Genomic DNA, 17,084 nt, shown 5'->3' on the forward strand with positions numbered 1-17,084 from the left:
TTTAATAATTTGACAAGATTGTGAATAATTAACTTTCAGATGGAAGTTGCAATCATTCCCTGTTCTTTCTTTTTTTTTTCTTTTTGTTTCCCCTTAATGAAATGTGTTAGAATAATTTGTACTGTACACTTTATTACACACAATACATGCGTTCCTCAGTCTCGATCACACAGCGACAAAATATGAAATAGGATATCTGTATTTCTGTACAGTAGTAGGTGTCACTACATTATTCAGTTATATTTAAAAATTACTATTTAATTGCTGAGTATATTAACGTTAATTAAATATGTATTTGTTAATTGTTTCTTTCTTATCAAGCAAAAGATAACTACGGTACGATACATTAAAAACGAGTTGCTCAATGAAGAAGATTTCATTTACATTCTACAATGTTGGAAACGCAACAGAAATAAAGATAAATCTTGCAAGTTTTGTGTTAAATTTCATAAGGTAAACTTGTTTTAGTAATAATCTCTTTCTCGTAAGATTATTACATAATTATTATTATTTTTCAATATTATTAAGAGAATAAGAGTCGGACCTTACAGTACATAAAAAAATGGTAACTCTAGTAAAGGCGTGCAAACATTTCTTAACGATCAACTCACATTTCATTATCTTTAATTTAAGTAGCATTAATTAATATTAGCGTTATTATTTTTTTTTATATCTTAAGAAATTTTCCTATTACGAGTTTTTATAAAAGTAGCAAAATAACTTAATCGAGGCTGAGCGTGTTTTTAACTTGGAAGGCCAGGGTTGTAAATAGATACATATACCCATATTGATAAACAGTCTGTTGTGCAAGATCGTCGAAAAAAAAAAAGATTCAATTAATACTACTCTACTTATGCGTACAATAAATTATTTAGCGCGAATAAAACATAGCATACGAGATAGATCGGCGCAGAATCGAAGAGACAATTATTTTAAAGTAAGTGGAACTTAATTATAAACGGCACAATGCAACCTGTGTTGGCACTAAATCCTTGGAACAAAGAGCGCTAACATTAGTCTAATATTAAGTTTGTGATGCTTTCAATTAAATTAATTAGTCATTACAATACATATCAAACTCAACAGACTTATACTAATATACCTTTGAAATCAAACATATTTGGCATTATTTGCATCATCAACTTCATTTGCATGTTTTATATGGTGCTCACACTTTACACAACTGTAAATATATATGTGGTGGTTTTCTACATTTCTCTAATATTTTTATATCACTCATAATTCACATGAAAATTCTAACAAGTAAATGGAGAAATTTACTTTTCATCAAACCTACGTGGCAGAAAAAGAAAGTAACACGTGCCACGTATATATTATTCATGTACACATCTATTATTACTATTATTATTATTATTATTATTGATTAATATTAACTACTGATCACACCAGAGAAGCTTTAAACTCGTTGCATTAATATTATTAAAAATGAAATTATAATGAGGTATAATTTTACGGAATAGCTATTACATGCTTCTCTTAGAAACAAATACATAAGTCAAGTAAAATGAAGAAGACTGTCATAACTAATTTCAAGGTGAAAATAACATTGTACTAAGATGCTTATTAATATTTGTTTTGCAATAAACGCGTTTTCAATCGTATGATTATATCGTACAAGCACAATCACTTTTTGTTTGAGCATTTTAAGCAATAGATAAATATCAAAAACTTTTATATATATATATATATATAGGATTTTCCTTTATAGAATATGCGTATCATAACATTGTTGTTTCATTGATAATATTCGATTATAAATTATAAGTACTCTGAATTCCACTCGTTTCAAATATACTTCCAGTTCGTTGTCTCGATAGAAATTTCATCAAATCAAGAGCTAATTTACAAGCTGACAAACGCGATATCCGCACTGATACATTAATTCCATTTCAACAATTATCAACCAAATATACGAATCCCTACCAAATATAACAAGAGTAATATTTTCAATATTTCTCTCGGATACGTTATTACAGTGTGCAGTTTTACTTTTTTTTTTTTACAAAACTTACATACCTAAAGCAATTTGTGTGTTTTCACTTTTAGCACGTGCTTGTACAAGACATCTACAAATTTCTATGCTTATCTGCTGACCATAGCAGTAGTTAGATCCAATTATATCAATTGTTTTATTATCTGATTGGACGTGTGCTGTTTCCTCCTGTGCAAATGCAGTCTTTCTACCCAATACTGTTCAATTCAACGCTTCATTATTTACATTGTCTTTTTTTTTTGTCATAAGGTGCGTACTGTTACAGTAATTTACATTAGAAGATTATCTACGTGCGTAGCCCAAAAAGAAAATTCCAATTCGACGAATTAGAAAAATCTTCAACGTTCAAAATGTAAATGAAAGAAACAATGAAAAACTTTCGCAGGTCGTAAAACTACAGGTCGAATTCTAATATCAATATCATTACGGTGAAACTTAAATCTACGATACCTGATTAGTGGATGGAGTATGGAATGTATTATGCAGTATAAAGCTGTTAATATTACAGTGTTACGTTTGTAACATGATTTAAAAAACATTACTTAGCAAGAGTGCCTTTCACGTATTATAACATTTTCTTCTTTGTATATAGATATTATTGTTTACAAATTAGTTTAGAAAATGTAAAAGCTGCTGTTATTTACACTTTGTAATAATTAATATCGCAGAAAGTCACTTTTGAAGTATTTCCTGTCATAGTTCTTTCTTTCTTGTTCGACTAACTGCTTCGAATGTAACTTATATGCAAACCATTGCCTTTAAATAATTCTTAAAAATCATAGACTTACGTCACCATACTCAAAGCTCCATTTTTCATAAGCGGCCAAGCTTGCAGGTGATACGGATCTACGAATCCTTTTAAGCGAATCACGAAAATCTTGTATTGTAATGTTGCGCACGGAATTAAGATCCAACTCCTTTACTTGATCTGGATTAAGTTCTGTACAATATTAATATATTGTATTTTTTTTTTAACACATTCTTTTACATATAATTATTTGTTAGACTATATGGTCAAAATTCTAATATCCATTCAGTCTACTTTAACAAAACACAAAGAAAACGTACAATCAACAATGTAAAAAGTATAAATTTAGTTTACCTCTGATAGGACCGAGTGCTGCATCTTTTGCTAAGCCTGTTAAATCACTTCCAGAATAGCCTTCGGTTAAAAGTGCCATTTCATTTAATTCTTCCGGAGTTAATGGATCATTGTGTTTAGCTAAAAGCCGTTTAAGTAGCATAATTCTTGTTCGTAAATCTGGTAATGTGACGTAAACTCGTTTTGTAAATCTTCTTAGCGCAGCTTCGTCTAATTCTTGGGGTCTATTTGTAGCAGCCATAACAAGTACCCTTTCTTCTGGATTACAGGGTAGACCATCAAATTCTACTAAAAACTCCGTCTTCAACCGCCTGGATAATAAATATTAATTAAATAGAGTTCAATTATCTTTGATAAATTTTCATGTTAACGTAATGTACCTCGAGGCTTCGTGTTCGTTATCTCTACGTTCACTTAACAGTGAATCGACTTCATCGATAAAAATCACAGATGGCTGCAATTCCCGCGCTATAGCGAAAAGAGCTCTCACTAATTTTTCCCCTTCCCCGACATATTTCGAAGTAAGACTAGCAGCTGATATTGAAAAAAATGTAGCGTTGCATTGAGTGGCTACAGCACGTGCAAGTAATGTCTTCCCATTTCCTGGTGGACCAAACAATAGTAATCCTCTTGCAGGTGTTCTTAGACCGGTGAATAATTCAGGTCTTAAGGAAGGTAAGATCACCATTTCTTGCAATGCTTGTTTTGCCGTCTACATTTAAAAAATTAACATTGTAAGTAACTTGTAACATTTTTTTCATTTTATGGTACATGAATGTAATATCCACAAACTTCTTGACCAGCGATGTCCTCCCAATGTACAGCTGTTCCACCTTCCAGAATTTCATCAAGAATAACTTGGGCAAGTTTTGGATCTACACCCTTCAAGAGTGGAACTTTTCTAGTGGGTGTTCCTTTGTTACTGTTCGATGTAGTAGGTGTTCCAGGTCTTCTAATAGGTGATCCATTTCCAGGTACAGACAATTGCCTCTTTACCGAAGGAGGTGTAGACGATGGTTTAACGGGTGTGACTCTGTGACAAGGCTGGACAGGTGTTGAACGTCCCATACTACGCGGTAATGTTTGACTCTTGCTTATAGCTGTACCTACTCTTTTCCCAGGCACTGATAACTTTCTTCCAGATGCTATAGGAACATCAAGATGTAAGTCCGTTATAAAACTACCCATGCTTTTGAATATCAATTTTTAATAAATCTAATTTACAAACAAAATATAAAACAAGTATTTTGAAACGAAGCATGTAATTACTAACATAAAAAAACTAAAATGTGTCATAATAATGTGCATGTAACATTTAGCTGAAACTTTAAGAACAATATACACATGTTACATCATAACTGATTCATAGGTGTATTAATATGTTTCTCATTAAAAATTTTATGTGGATTTTGAAGAATGTGTTAAAATAATCGCCACAGCTATTAATTATCTAACATATTCTTCAAACAAAACTTTGTATATATTCATGCATATAGCTTTGTTTAATTAATTCATTGTTTGATACACACATTTCTTATATCTTTCAAATGATTTACTTAAATAAATATTGCAACTAGATTACTAAGATATAAACAACTACTGTAAATATAGCAATTAATATGATAATGTATTAACATATACTACTTGTTGCACTATATCAAAAACTAATGTAAGTGTTAATAATGAAATAGGAATAACAACTTCATGAAAGCAAATTACTGTAAGTATTGTATTAATAAATTTAAATTGAAAATTTGCATGTAAGCCCAAAACTTCAGACAAACAGTACCTTCAGAATGGCCAGAATAGTTTTTTGGTGAACGTGGCCTTAACTTGGGAATTTGGGTACATGAATTCTGCCCTACATTCACTGTTTGTGTACTGTTTGTATTTTTTGTATGATTTGTATTTAAAGGAGATCGAGTTGTTTGTAATGTGTGTATATTGCGTCGGACCCTCAGATTCTTTCCTGGATGTTCGTTGTCCGCTTTACTTCCAGGAGCACGATATTCATTGGAGATATCCAGCTTTTTCAGCTCACACACACTCACTACAAAAAGGAAAAACATTCTCTGCCATGCTGCAGTACGCTAAATAGCTAAATACAAATTGAACTCATCAATTTTTTTCAATTTTCGTCTGAATCATTGGCTACTTAACTAATATTACAATATGAAATGAACTCTTTGATGGCCATTAGAAATGCTGCTGTATGAAGTTCAGCTACTAGTTCATATATATATATATATATATATTTGCACCGCTTATGAAGAAACATATTGTGCAAAAAATAAAATTATTAAAAAAAAAAAAAGAAATAAATATAACGCGCGCATGCATACACTCATATATACATTCTTACATAAATACACACACACGCTCGCACACATACGCGTAAACATTATAGAACAATTAACACATGAGCATGCTAAATACATTAATTTCATATTGATCCTTAAGCTGTACCATAATTTCATTTGGGTGAAATATAATACTGTACAGAACTATATCGATACACTAGTTCAGTTTTGTATTTCATGTAAAGTTGGAACAGCTTAAGAGATATATAATTAACATCTAAAATAGAAGTATACAAACCAAGAAAGTCAAGTCTATCCCTTGCCATTGCTAAATTAGTCCGCATTTTATCATGAAGTCTTTGAGCATGTTCCCACACTTCTCCTCGACCACCGGTACACTCAATGGCTATCCCTTTTTCTAGTTCCCCGATACCTTTTTTATAAAGTTCAATTGCCATTTCTTTTTGACCTAATCAAAATGATATTGAAAGATAAGCATTGTAAAATTGAAAATTATCTGGAAACAAGTATAACTTGTTGATAACCCACCTTCATTGTCTTCGTCGATCTTGAGTGCTTTACTAATGAATTCAAAAGCTCTACGATGATGATGTTTTTGTTTTGCAAGCAACGGATCCCCAGGGCCAGGACCGATGGCTCTTCTGGGCACTTGTGACATTCCTTCGTTCTCAAGTTGCCCGCTATTATTCAAATTATTATTCAAACTCTCAGTAGACTTTTGGCCAACTACAATTTCCAGCTGGCAGGTTTGCTTGGAAGCTTGTCTTCGTTGAATTAGCTGAGATGTAGATGTATATAAATACTTAAATACCACAAACAACTGATAGAGTAGCGTTCTCAGAACGTTGAAGAGGAGTATCAAAGGAAAAGAAACAATATAGAGATTACGTTTGTGTACTGAAGGCTGAGAAGCGTCAAGAAAGCGATGATTATGATGATAATGATTGTGATGGTGGTTGTTACAGTTAATAGTAGTTATAGTTTTATCGCTATTTTCATTCTTTGTCACGCAAAGTTTTTTCGGCGACTTTGGGCCCAACTTACGTATTGGACGCCCGCCATCACTGTAAGACATTTCCTATCACAAATTTTTGAATTCGTATAGTACGAATTACACTGATTATCGCCAAAGATAATTTGAGCTAAACATTCTAACATTCCCAATGTTGCATAGACGTTGAAAAAAGGAATATTGTTTTTCAACTTGTCTCACACCATTTTTCTTTTTCTAAAAAATCGTATTTCGGATGCTTAACGAGGAGGTCTTCCTGAAGATCGAAACAACCGTTTCCACTAACGAAAAAAACAAATGAAAAGAACAAGAAGATTCGGAATTCCGAGATGTTCGGAATTGGCGAATTATGAACGAAATCGGGTGGTTCGTGATCTTCTTCAGCATCGCTTGTTTTGTTACGCATTTAAGTTGGAACATCGATGTATAACATCGATCTACAAACATCAACAAACGTTGTTTTATAAAAACGTGTATACAAAAATACATACATAAAGAAACTTATATTACGTCCACCTTAGTATTTACTTCACTCGGTACGTATTCTGCACAAGATAGATTACTTTGTGCACTTGCGCTCTTTGTTGTATTTTCTTGCACATGCGTGTATTCAAGTATCCTTATTGTCCTTCTATTTCAATACTTTTAAATTCTGACCATATTCTTCTATATAGATGATTATTCTTACAAATAGCTAGCACCTGTATGATAACTATAAGCGTATCTTGTTTGTAACAAAAGCAATGTAATCTTATTTCAGGTGTACATGTATCTATATAAAATTAAAGAAAACTTACCTATGGGTTTCTCTTATAAATAATGCCTTGTATTACATTCTTGATGTTTATACAATTTAATACATTTCCCGGTATAATTGGTATCAATCGATGATAAATTAGTTTTCTAATTTATTAACTGTACCACATTAGTACATAAATATCCTGCGGAGGGTCACTCTTAACGTTTTGTCGCCATTTTCTTCGTCAGTTCTGCGTTTTACATTCCAGAGATTGCATCGAGGCAAGATGTCGTCCGCAAGTGGTGATGAGACCGAGATTACTTTAAATGAACCTGGTAAGAAGATGATGATATTTCTGAAAGAAACTACTATTTAGTATTTCGTAATTTCCCTTTTCATTTGTATTTATCCATATTTACGTAAGATAAACGTAATCAGCGATACACCCGGCAGCTGACCGACGACTTGCGAACCGCCATTAAATGAATGGCGTCTCGCACACGCATGTAACGTGTAAATATTTCATTCAAAATTTTGCAATTGTTTGTTATTTTTATTTCATACAGTACGACGCACTAGATCAAGCCGTACACGTAAGTCTACCGTGGTAGCGAAGAAATCTCCTGTAAAGAAACTTCTAGCAAGAGCGACACGTTCTCCGAAGAAGGTGCAAGAAATCGAAGTCGAGGTGCGTAAAAGCCGTGACGCTATATGTAGATAGTTCTGGTGATCATTGAAACATATAATCGTTGATGGGTTCAACGAAAATAACTGATTACATTAGCCCTTTTTTGTTTTTCTTTTTCTTTTTAGGTGGAGGAACCTGCGCTGCAAGAGGAGGTTGTTATGGAAAGCATTCCAGAGAATGGAGTGCAAAGGTTTGGTGACATTATTATTGAGCAGCATAACGAGGATGATTCGTCTATGTTGCATTTAGAATTAGAAGATTCTGGAGATACGACAGTTCATGAAATAAATATGAATCAAAATGTAGAAATAGGAGTTCAAGAAAGTGTACCTGATTTAGAAACTTCTGTATCTCAGATTGTAAGCGATCCGTATGATTTCTTTCATTTTAAATTCCTTTATATTGAAATTGAATCTTACCAATATTATTATTTTACATTAGGATCATTCTACTACAGTATCAGATCCTGTGATTATAGAGGAAAGCAGTATGGATAAAGCTGATATGTTGAGTGAACGCGAACAAATGGATATGGAAGGACAAGATACCAGTAACGACGATACGAATCAGCGCGTATTAATAGATTTTCAAGAAGTTATAAATGACGATGGGGAAACTGTGACACAAGTAACAGAAATTTTAGAAACTGAAGAAGTTAATAATGAAAATGTTATAAACGATGGGACAGAGATTGAAGTTATGGAAGTGGATTGTCTACAAGAAACATCAGAAGATATAGAAAGTGTTACAGAAAAAGTTGTGTCAGACACAGAGGCGACGGTAATAACGGAAATAACAGAAATAACCGACGACATGGAGTGCATCCCTGAGAATGCTATGAAAAAAACTGAACCTGATACAGAAGCTGTGTCCGAGGATGAATTGCCTACTGAAGCCGCAGCGAAGGTATGCTGTTATTAAAATGTATTACAAATAATGTGATGTATGTAATTTATAGTATTTAATTTGAATCTATAGGAACCTGAGACAGAGGCAGTATCGGATGAAGAATTACCTGCAGCACCGCCCGCAGATTTGGGAGAAACTGAATCCGTTTCTGAGGATGAACTGCCATTAGACAGTGAGAAAAAGAAGAAAAGCGGAACAAAGGGACTGAGTAAGACTCCGGAAAAGAAAATCAAAACGGAAGGCACAAGTAAGCTTAGAAGAAAAAAGAAACTTATGTATTTATATATTGTGTAGAAAAGTTTACATAGACTGCAAAGCGTATCGTCTATTTTTCGTTTTCAGATAAACGCAAATTAAACGCTGAAGGAGAATATGATCCTAGTTCACCAACGTCTGAAAATAACGACGAAACGCCGGCGAAAAAGGTAGCACTTTCAACCGAGGCAGAACCTGGGGACAGTAAGCAAGAAGCTAAACCAGCGTCGCCGAAGAAAAAAACACTGCCAGAGTTAGAAAAATATTGGAAAGCCGTTAACGAAGATCCGTCAGATTTTACAGGATGGACGTACCTTCTGCAATACGTTGATCAAGAAGTAAGTTGAAAAGTGTTAATTATAAATACAATTTATAATAAGTCATATTAACATCATAAATATTATCTATCTTAAAGAATGATGCAGAGGCTGCACGCGAAGCTTATACGAAATTTTTGGAGCGTTATCCATATTGCTACGGTTACTGGAGAAAATTTGCTGATTACGAGAAGAAGAAGGGCAACCCCGAAAATGTCCAAAGGGTGAGTCAATTCGTTTACCGTACTTATTAGGTCTACTTCTCATTATGATATCATTTAATTAACGCAATCTAATGAAATAGCTCGAGTTAGGAAGACGCGTGGGCAGTGTGCACGCACGTAAATATGGTTTTCCCTTCCAACAGCCTAGCACGTCTTGCGGCACCTATACGACTCTCTCCGTTTACCAAATAGCTAGTTAATTAATTATTCTGCGATATATACAATATTATTGCGAATATTAATGTTTTACTTATACCGTTATATTGATACTCTACGTAAAATACGTAAGTCAAGCGAAGGCTAGTTGTTTCAATTTGCGATATTATCGTGCAAGAAATTGTGTGTGTATTATTTACTGTAAGCATTTGTACACATAGCTTACTACAGAAAGTATTGTAACTTAAGCATAAGATGCGGTACCTTACTTAATGTAAGTAAGATTGGGTTGGGTGTTAAATCAAAGTCAGAAACAAAGACTTAGGACGTGAACATGCCAGAGAGGGAGCAAGAAAAAGTGGCGGAAGACACAGAGGCACCCAGATTGGAACACTCCTTGACTTTAAGGTGAATGCACAATGCTCTGCAATCTCTGTGTTAATTAAATCTCTTTATTTACAGTACGCGTAAGATATGTGAGTATACGTTGCTAAAAAAAAAAAACGTAATGCTTTACGAAAGCTAAAAAAAAAAAGAAATAGGTATAAGTCTACCTGCCACCATCCCAATCGGTTATAAACTTTTCTAAATGTGATTGCAAACCATTACTACAGGTATTCGACCAAGGTTTGAAAGCTATTTCGCTCAGTGTCGACCTTTGGCTCCATTACATCAACCACTGCAAAACCGTCTATGAAAAGGATGAAGAAAAACTGCGAGAACAATACGAAAGAGCTATTCAAGCCTGTGGTCTGGAATTTAGGTTTGCATCATTTCCACGTATACGTTTAATAGATCCTATTTTAAGAGAATAATAACAAAGTAAATTTCTTTTTTCTTTTTTCTTTTTTTTTCGTATATAGATCTGATCGTCTCTGGGAAAGTTACATAAAATGGGAGTTGGAAGGAAAACGGCTAAGCAGAGTAACAGCATTGTATGATCGTTTGTTGTGTACACCTACACTCGGTTATATTTCCCATTTCGATGCATTTCAAGAATTCGTATCTTCAAACTTGCCAAATCGAATTTTGAGCGTTGATGATTTTCTTGCCCTGCGAGCTGAAGTGAAGGCACTATTGAAGTCTGATGACACTACTTCTAATTCGGCAGCAGACGATGCACCGCCTGGAGAAGAACCACCGCCACACGAACTTCCACCTACCGACGAAGAGACCCGTGCCATCAGGGAAAAAATTATTAGCAGCAGACGTAAAATGCATAAAGCTAATATTAATGCAGTTGCCGCGAGGTGGTCATACGAGGAGGGTGTAAGTACATAAATTAATAAAATTCACATATTATAAATGTCTTACGCTGATACTCACTGATTTTTTTTTTTTTTTTTTTTAGATCAAAAGACCGTATTTCCACGTGAAACCTTTGGAACGATGTCAGTTGAAAAACTGGAAGGAGTATTTAGATTTTGAAATTGAGCAGAAAGATCAGAATCGAATAATCATTTTATTTGAAAGATGTTTAATCGCGTGCGCTCTGTACGATGAATTCTGGATGAGAGTAAGTTTTTATATTTCAATTTTTTGAAAGTAACATTGAATAGTATATTGAACGTATTTTTATATTTCGTGTAGTTTGTTCGTTATCTGGAATCCTTGAAAGGTGATAACGTGGAAAAAATAAGAGATGTTTACTCCAGAGCCTGTATGGTACATCATCCAAAGAAACCAAATTTACACCTACAGTGGGCAACATTTGAAGAAGGTCAGGGTAATTTTGAGAAAGCAGCCAGCATACTGGAGAACATTGATAATGTTATACCGAATATGTTACAAGTGGCGTATAGAAGAATAAATTTGGAACGTAGAAGAGGAGATTTGGACAAAGCCTGTACATTATATGAAAATTACATTAGCAATAGCAAAAATAGAACAATTGCTAATAATATTGTAGTAAAATACGCGCGTTTTTTATGTAAAGTAAAAAATGACGCGGATAAGGCAATTAAAGTACTATTAAAGGTATGCGTGATTGATCCTCTGTCTGTATCTTCCTGTATTTTCTTTAATTTTTTCATTACAAATTTATTTCTATGTGTGTGCGTTTTTCAGGCCACTGAAAAAGACAAAGACAACCCGCGACTCTATTTACAGTTAATTGATTTGGGTATGCAACGATCTCCTGTTGACACTCAAGAAATTGTAGGATACATGGACATGTTCATAGAAAGAGAACACGCTGACCTCGAGCAGAGAGTACTTTTTGCGCAACGTAAAGTAGAATTTCTGGAAGATTTCAGTCCAGATATTCGACAAGTGTTGAAAGCCCACGAACAATTCCAGAAATGTATCAAGCAAGCAAAGGAACGGAAGAAAACGAAAAGCGATGATACAAAGACGTAAGTATTATTTTTTATAATTTTTATGACGGAAGAAATGTGTAAAATAATTTCATTAACGTACAAATTTTCTATGTTACAGAGATACTTCTCCCCCAAAGAAAGTTAAAACAAGCGATCAATCTAATGTACCACCTCCGCCTTCAGTCAGCTCGCAGTCATCTTACCAATACAGCAGTGGCCCAAGTGGGCCGTATCAGTCACAACAACAATTTCAGAGTGGCCAATACGGTGGCCAAGGTGGATATCAACAAGGTTACCAACAGTATCCACCACCTTCCGATCCCAATTACGCTAATTATCAGAATTGGCAATACGGTCAAGGGGGACCTCAAGCGTATGGACCATACAATCAATGGGGATCTTACAATTACTACTAGTGGATTATACAAAGTTTGTTTCTGTACCAGCTTTCATTGCGTTACTGTATCTACTGTACATTTTATAATTATTATTCTTTCGTCATTCGGATGATTGATACGAAAAAGGACATGAAAATTCTTTAAAGTTCCAATGACACATCAGTGACCTGACACGAATAGCAGTGATACATGTACTGATGATTACATTCAATACAACTGATTTTGCATGAACTTCTGTTTTAGTGTATTTTAAATAATACAACAATATAGGAAATGCTAAATGAATTTCCTGCCAATGGTAAATATGTTTCAGTCATTACACAATAGAAGGTAGTTAACAAAAAAAAAGAAAAAAAAAACTTGATATACAGTATGGGATAAAGTACGCTAAGTGAAAATATATTTCTCCATAATATATTAAAAAAGGAAGGAAAAAAAAAACAAAAAAAATATATGTATTTGCATTCAATTGATATGTTGCAGCATACTGTCCAATATTTTATTTCTGGGACGTTGTGTTATTTGTTCAACAGAAAAGGTAACAAAGTTCATAATTGTTACCTATCACTTGTAATAAGTATTCTTTTTTCGCGTACTTCGTTACGATTCTTTTGCTAACGTACGTTAAACGTACCGCTTGAAGAAAGTTTAGGATGTATATGTAAATGGAAAGAAAATAAATATTTGAATGTCCTAGAGATTTTACGTAAGAGCACTTCATTAAATATTCACGGAAATAAATAGTGTTAACAGTCGTCGATACAATTTTTGATAAAAAGAATGAATTAAGAAACATAACTACCTTTCTATAATATGCCCGGTATAAAAAAATCTATTATCGTTGCAGTCCTACTTTTATGTTACAAATGCATATTTTGTATATTGTAATTTAGCATTTGTAATTAGGTTCCGAACTTTTATCGTAAATCTGCGTAGAAATCACATACATTTAGACGTTTCTTTTCCTTTTTTTTTTTATGTATGTGAAATTTTATAATTCGCAATAAACAAAATTGGGTAGTGACAGCATACTGCTTCTATTAATTTAGAATTTTAAGAAAAATATATTTATGATTGTCAAAATCAAAAAATATAATTTTTAATTATGTTGTGCATTAATGTTTCAGTTCGTGTAACTTACTGTTAAATTAATCTTTAAACATTATGTTCAATAAATTTTCAATATTCCATAATGTTTAGTGTTATTTAATTTAAATTGTGAGTGAATATAATGTTGATTTGGGTATTAGGATGAAAAGTATAATGTGAAATCATTAAAGTGTAACAAATATGCTTATTTATTAATACGTTTCTAAATAATTACAATCTTGAAAAGTTTGTATCTCTATAATATTTGTATTGTAAGCTTATCGTTGAACTCTGAATAGAGTACGTATGATTTTTAATTGTTAAAGATCTTATACAAATTTGTTCATAATTCAAGCGATTAACATGCATTATTACGTTAGTAAAAAAAACAATATATATATTATTTTATTTTAGATAAATATCATAATGAAAGACCTTGGTTTCGTAAATATCTTTATTATGCAACTATAGCACTCGAAGCCATTGTATTAACTCCGCAGGTACCATCTCCCCTGTAAACTCTATAATAACCTTGCTCACCCCATCTTCGACCCCAACTATTTTTTATTATCCAATAGGGTAATTCTTTCTTGAAAAGAGGATATTCTGAAAAAAAAAAGATACACTATAAAAATGTACAAGGATTAAGGTAATTATGCTCATAATATATGATACATACTGCTCATGCCATATCCTACAATTAAAACTCCATGATCTAAATTTGTAGGATTACACAAAAAGTTAAATGGATGTGAAACACCGCCAACATAAAACTGCATTGCATTGGCATTAATGGCAACAGAGATTGGACCGTTTTTCACCAGCCACTGTGCCATCTTGTTTTCATCGCTTGTAATATTTACAGCTGAGACAACTTGCACTTTAGCTTTGTTTTTATAAAGGTGACATCTTTCATCTCTAGCTTCGTAAGGATAATCTGTTTCTAATTCAAGACCACCCAATGTTTCTATGCTTTTATAGGCATTCACCATGTACCCTCCATTGCAACCTTCGTCTAAACGATCGCAGTCTACCAATTCTTGTTCCGACAGCGATAGTAATTTCTTATGATTAATCGCGTATTGTCCTTCTACGTTTCCAGTTACCGAAAAGGCCCAACATGATCCACATTGACCTTGATCTTTAACAGGTGTGACTGCGTCGTATTCGCGCCAATCGAATTTGGATGGTAAATCAATGTCTGGTATTTCAGCTTGTTGAAGAGGTATATCATTTTCTTGCTTTAAATCTGGTCGAAAACCTAAATACCGTGCTTTGAACTCTTTAGGTGTTAAATCTGCAAACATCGTGACACCGTATACGGCTGTTCCTCGTTCAAACGTTTGTAATTCATCAATCATTTTTAGATTCTGTTTAAAGATCTTGAAACGATTCTGTTTCTCTTTCGTTGACTTATACGTTTTACCATGACTTTTCATAAAATCTTCAAACAAAAGTTCATCTTTGTAATCCTCTGCTACTTTCAGCATTTTCTGGCTATAATTCATACCACGCAAGGATCGCTTACGGCGGTTCTGTAAATCACAGTCGATAGTAACGTGTGGAGATCCTTTGTCCAGCCATGGCTGAGACCATATTGTAAACAAGCATTCTTTCATTTCACTGTCTGCTTTGAGCTGACAATTTTCCTGAGTGCCTTTTGCACAAGTGCTTGTACCCAATTTAACTTTTATCTTATATATGACTCCCGATACTATTTGTCGCGTGGCTTCAACAATTTCTACGATCATAGGCTCGTTTGTACCTTCGGAATTTTCAGAAAATTTCTGCAATCCTTTGTGAGCAAGTTTTTGTACTTCAGGGTCATTTACATCTATACTACCAGGCGCACCGACAAGGTCAGATTTCCTTTTATTTCTATACGATTTATACGTTTTTTTGATAGTAGAATCTACTTTCTTCGGCAAAATGATGTCTTCCTTAACTTCTTCTTTGTTTGTTTCAGGATTCGACTGGACCTGTGTTGTAGGCAAATCAAAATCTTTTAAGAATTCACCAAATTCTTTAGTTTTGTCTCCAAATCCTTCAACCTTTATATCATCGTTGTCCCTGTCTATGGACATTTTTATAACAGGATGTTCAGTTACTTCTGATTGCTCTGGTTCTAATGTAGTAGTTGTAGCATAGGTGAAATTATCAAGAATATCTTTTAAATTTTCCAAAGCTTCTACTTTTTCAACAGTGTCTACTTTGTCAGCTCTAACTGTTACAAGTGCTTCAGCATTTAATGTTGCAGAACTGATACTTTCTATAATTTCTGAATTATCTGAGGTACAATTGTTCTTTGTTATTTTACGGCTGTCGTGTTTCCAAGATTGTTCTTCAAATGTTACCAAGCATACCTTAACAGGAAGACTTGATTGTACAGAACACTCTGACTCATCAATTGCATTTTTCAAACAATCAGACTCTCCTATGCGAAACAAAATTTGATACTGTACAACATTAGATGAAGGTGGTATGACACTAGTGACTCTAACAACATTCAGTACTTTGTGCTTGAAATCATTTTGTATTAACTCATCCATTGATTTTACCACCTGTTTTCCAAAAGCAGCTAATCCAGGTAAGTTTGGATTTAATTCAAATGGACATCCTGGACAATAACTGTTAGAAGCTCTCATGGCTATGAATGGTCTTTCACTGTGATCTCCATTGTTTTGAATCTCATGATCTAGCTCGATACTCTGATTAGTAACAATCTGTTTTTCTATATTATCAATAACTTCCTGATCTTGATTGTTATCTTGCATTTGTAGCGGATCATCTTGTACAGACTGAGGATACAAGTACATGCATTGTATAGATTCCCGCAAAACATTTATGTCTCCTTGTTCATGTTGTTTGACTATAACAGTACATGCTTCTCTGGGACATGGTTCTAATGCTTCTTTGCAATCAGGGTTCAAATCAAACGTAAGTCTGTATATCACGTATGGCGACTCTTCCTAAATGAGGAAGAAAAAATAAATTTAATTGATATTTTAATTAACTAATTAACTGGATAAAATTTTTCAGTTTCATTGCTATTCAAAGTAATACTTTATCTGTTAACAAATTTATATAAACATACCAATTTTTGCGCGTTAATCAGGTTACCGCCCTTGTATGTATGATGTGTCGGAGAATCCTTGTTCAAAGAATTTAAGGCACTTAGAATTAAAGGCTCCGGTACATTTTGTACAGGCTTATTAATGGAGCCAGAAGATACAAGAATGAAATTAATAAAAAATACAAGTAAAACCCGCGTTATGCACAACATTAAGCCTGCCATTTTACTGTACGCACATCACAATTATTTTGACCTCCAACTGACGCAGTTAATTCTTTGACCAATTTTTCAATAAGTCAAAGATAATAATTAATTTTAAAGCTCTCGTTTGATTATGATCGATCCACTTTATTAAAAATACTTACATGAAGTAAACAAAATTATATACAAATTTCAAGAATAATAAATTAAATTTAACAATAATAGCAAAAGGATAAAGGAAATGAGTAATCGTTTGCGTTATACAAAT

General features: G+C 33.5%; 3 protein-coding genes across 7 annotated transcripts; 1 reads left to right on the plus strand and 2 right to left on the minus strand.

Annotated features, from left to right (window-relative positions):
- Nucleotides 1-112: 112 nt before the first annotated feature.
- LOC114872841 (spastin) lies at nucleotides 113-7,335 on the minus strand. Of its 5 annotated transcripts, XM_029180515.2 has the most exons (9): nucleotides 7,247-7,335; nucleotides 6,941-7,161; nucleotides 5,966-6,215; nucleotides 5,715-5,885; nucleotides 4,906-5,166; nucleotides 3,909-4,261; nucleotides 3,497-3,828; nucleotides 3,117-3,427; nucleotides 113-2,954 (listed from the first exon to the last, which is right to left on the minus strand). In XM_029180515.2, the coding sequence occupies exons 3-9, from the start codon at nucleotides 6,093-6,095 to the stop codon at nucleotides 2,791-2,793; spliced, it is 1,722 nt and encodes a 573-aa protein (XP_029036348.1). In that variant the 5' UTR covers nucleotides 6,096-6,215; nucleotides 6,941-7,161; nucleotides 7,247-7,335; the 3' UTR covers nucleotides 113-2,790. The 5 variants fall into 5 exon arrangements, with proteins under 5 accessions (XP_029036348.1, XP_046144766.1, XP_029036349.1 ...); XM_046288810.1 differs by having other exon boundaries at nucleotides 5,966-7,161; XM_029180516.2 differs by lacking the exons at nucleotides 6,941-7,161; nucleotides 7,247-7,335 and adding an exon at nucleotides 6,326-6,400.
- Nucleotides 7,336-7,412: 77 nt separating this feature from the next.
- On the plus strand, nucleotides 7,413-13,158 carry LOC114872839 (pre-mRNA-processing factor 39). The gene is made up of 13 exons (XM_029180508.2): nucleotides 7,413-7,523; nucleotides 7,755-7,876; nucleotides 8,002-8,235; nucleotides 8,318-8,782; nucleotides 8,855-9,032; nucleotides 9,128-9,378; nucleotides 9,456-9,581; nucleotides 10,352-10,500; nucleotides 10,601-11,006; nucleotides 11,089-11,253; nucleotides 11,328-11,714; nucleotides 11,805-12,091; nucleotides 12,174-13,158. Exons 1-13 carry the CDS (start codon nucleotides 7,475-7,477, stop codon nucleotides 12,469-12,471), a joined length of 3,117 nt encoding a protein of 1,038 aa, XP_029036341.1. The 5' UTR covers nucleotides 7,413-7,474; the 3' UTR covers nucleotides 12,472-13,158.
- Nucleotides 13,159-13,727: 569 nt separating this feature from the next.
- On the minus strand, nucleotides 13,728-17,063 carry LOC114872840 (putative cysteine proteinase CG12163). Its single transcript, XM_029180509.2, has 3 exons — nucleotides 16,637-17,063; nucleotides 14,222-16,511; nucleotides 13,728-14,148 (listed from the first exon to the last, which is right to left on the minus strand). The coding sequence occupies exons 1-3, from the start codon at nucleotides 16,835-16,837 to the stop codon at nucleotides 14,000-14,002; spliced, it is 2,640 nt and encodes an 879-aa protein (XP_029036342.2). The 5' UTR covers nucleotides 16,838-17,063; the 3' UTR covers nucleotides 13,728-13,999.
- Nucleotides 17,064-17,084: the final 21 nt, after the last annotated feature.

This window comes from Osmia bicornis, chromosome 15 (assembly GCF_907164935.1).
Source record: "Osmia bicornis bicornis chromosome 15, iOsmBic2.1, whole genome shotgun sequence".
Lineage (NCBI taxonomy): Eukaryota > Metazoa > Arthropoda > Insecta > Hymenoptera > Megachilidae > Osmia > Osmia bicornis.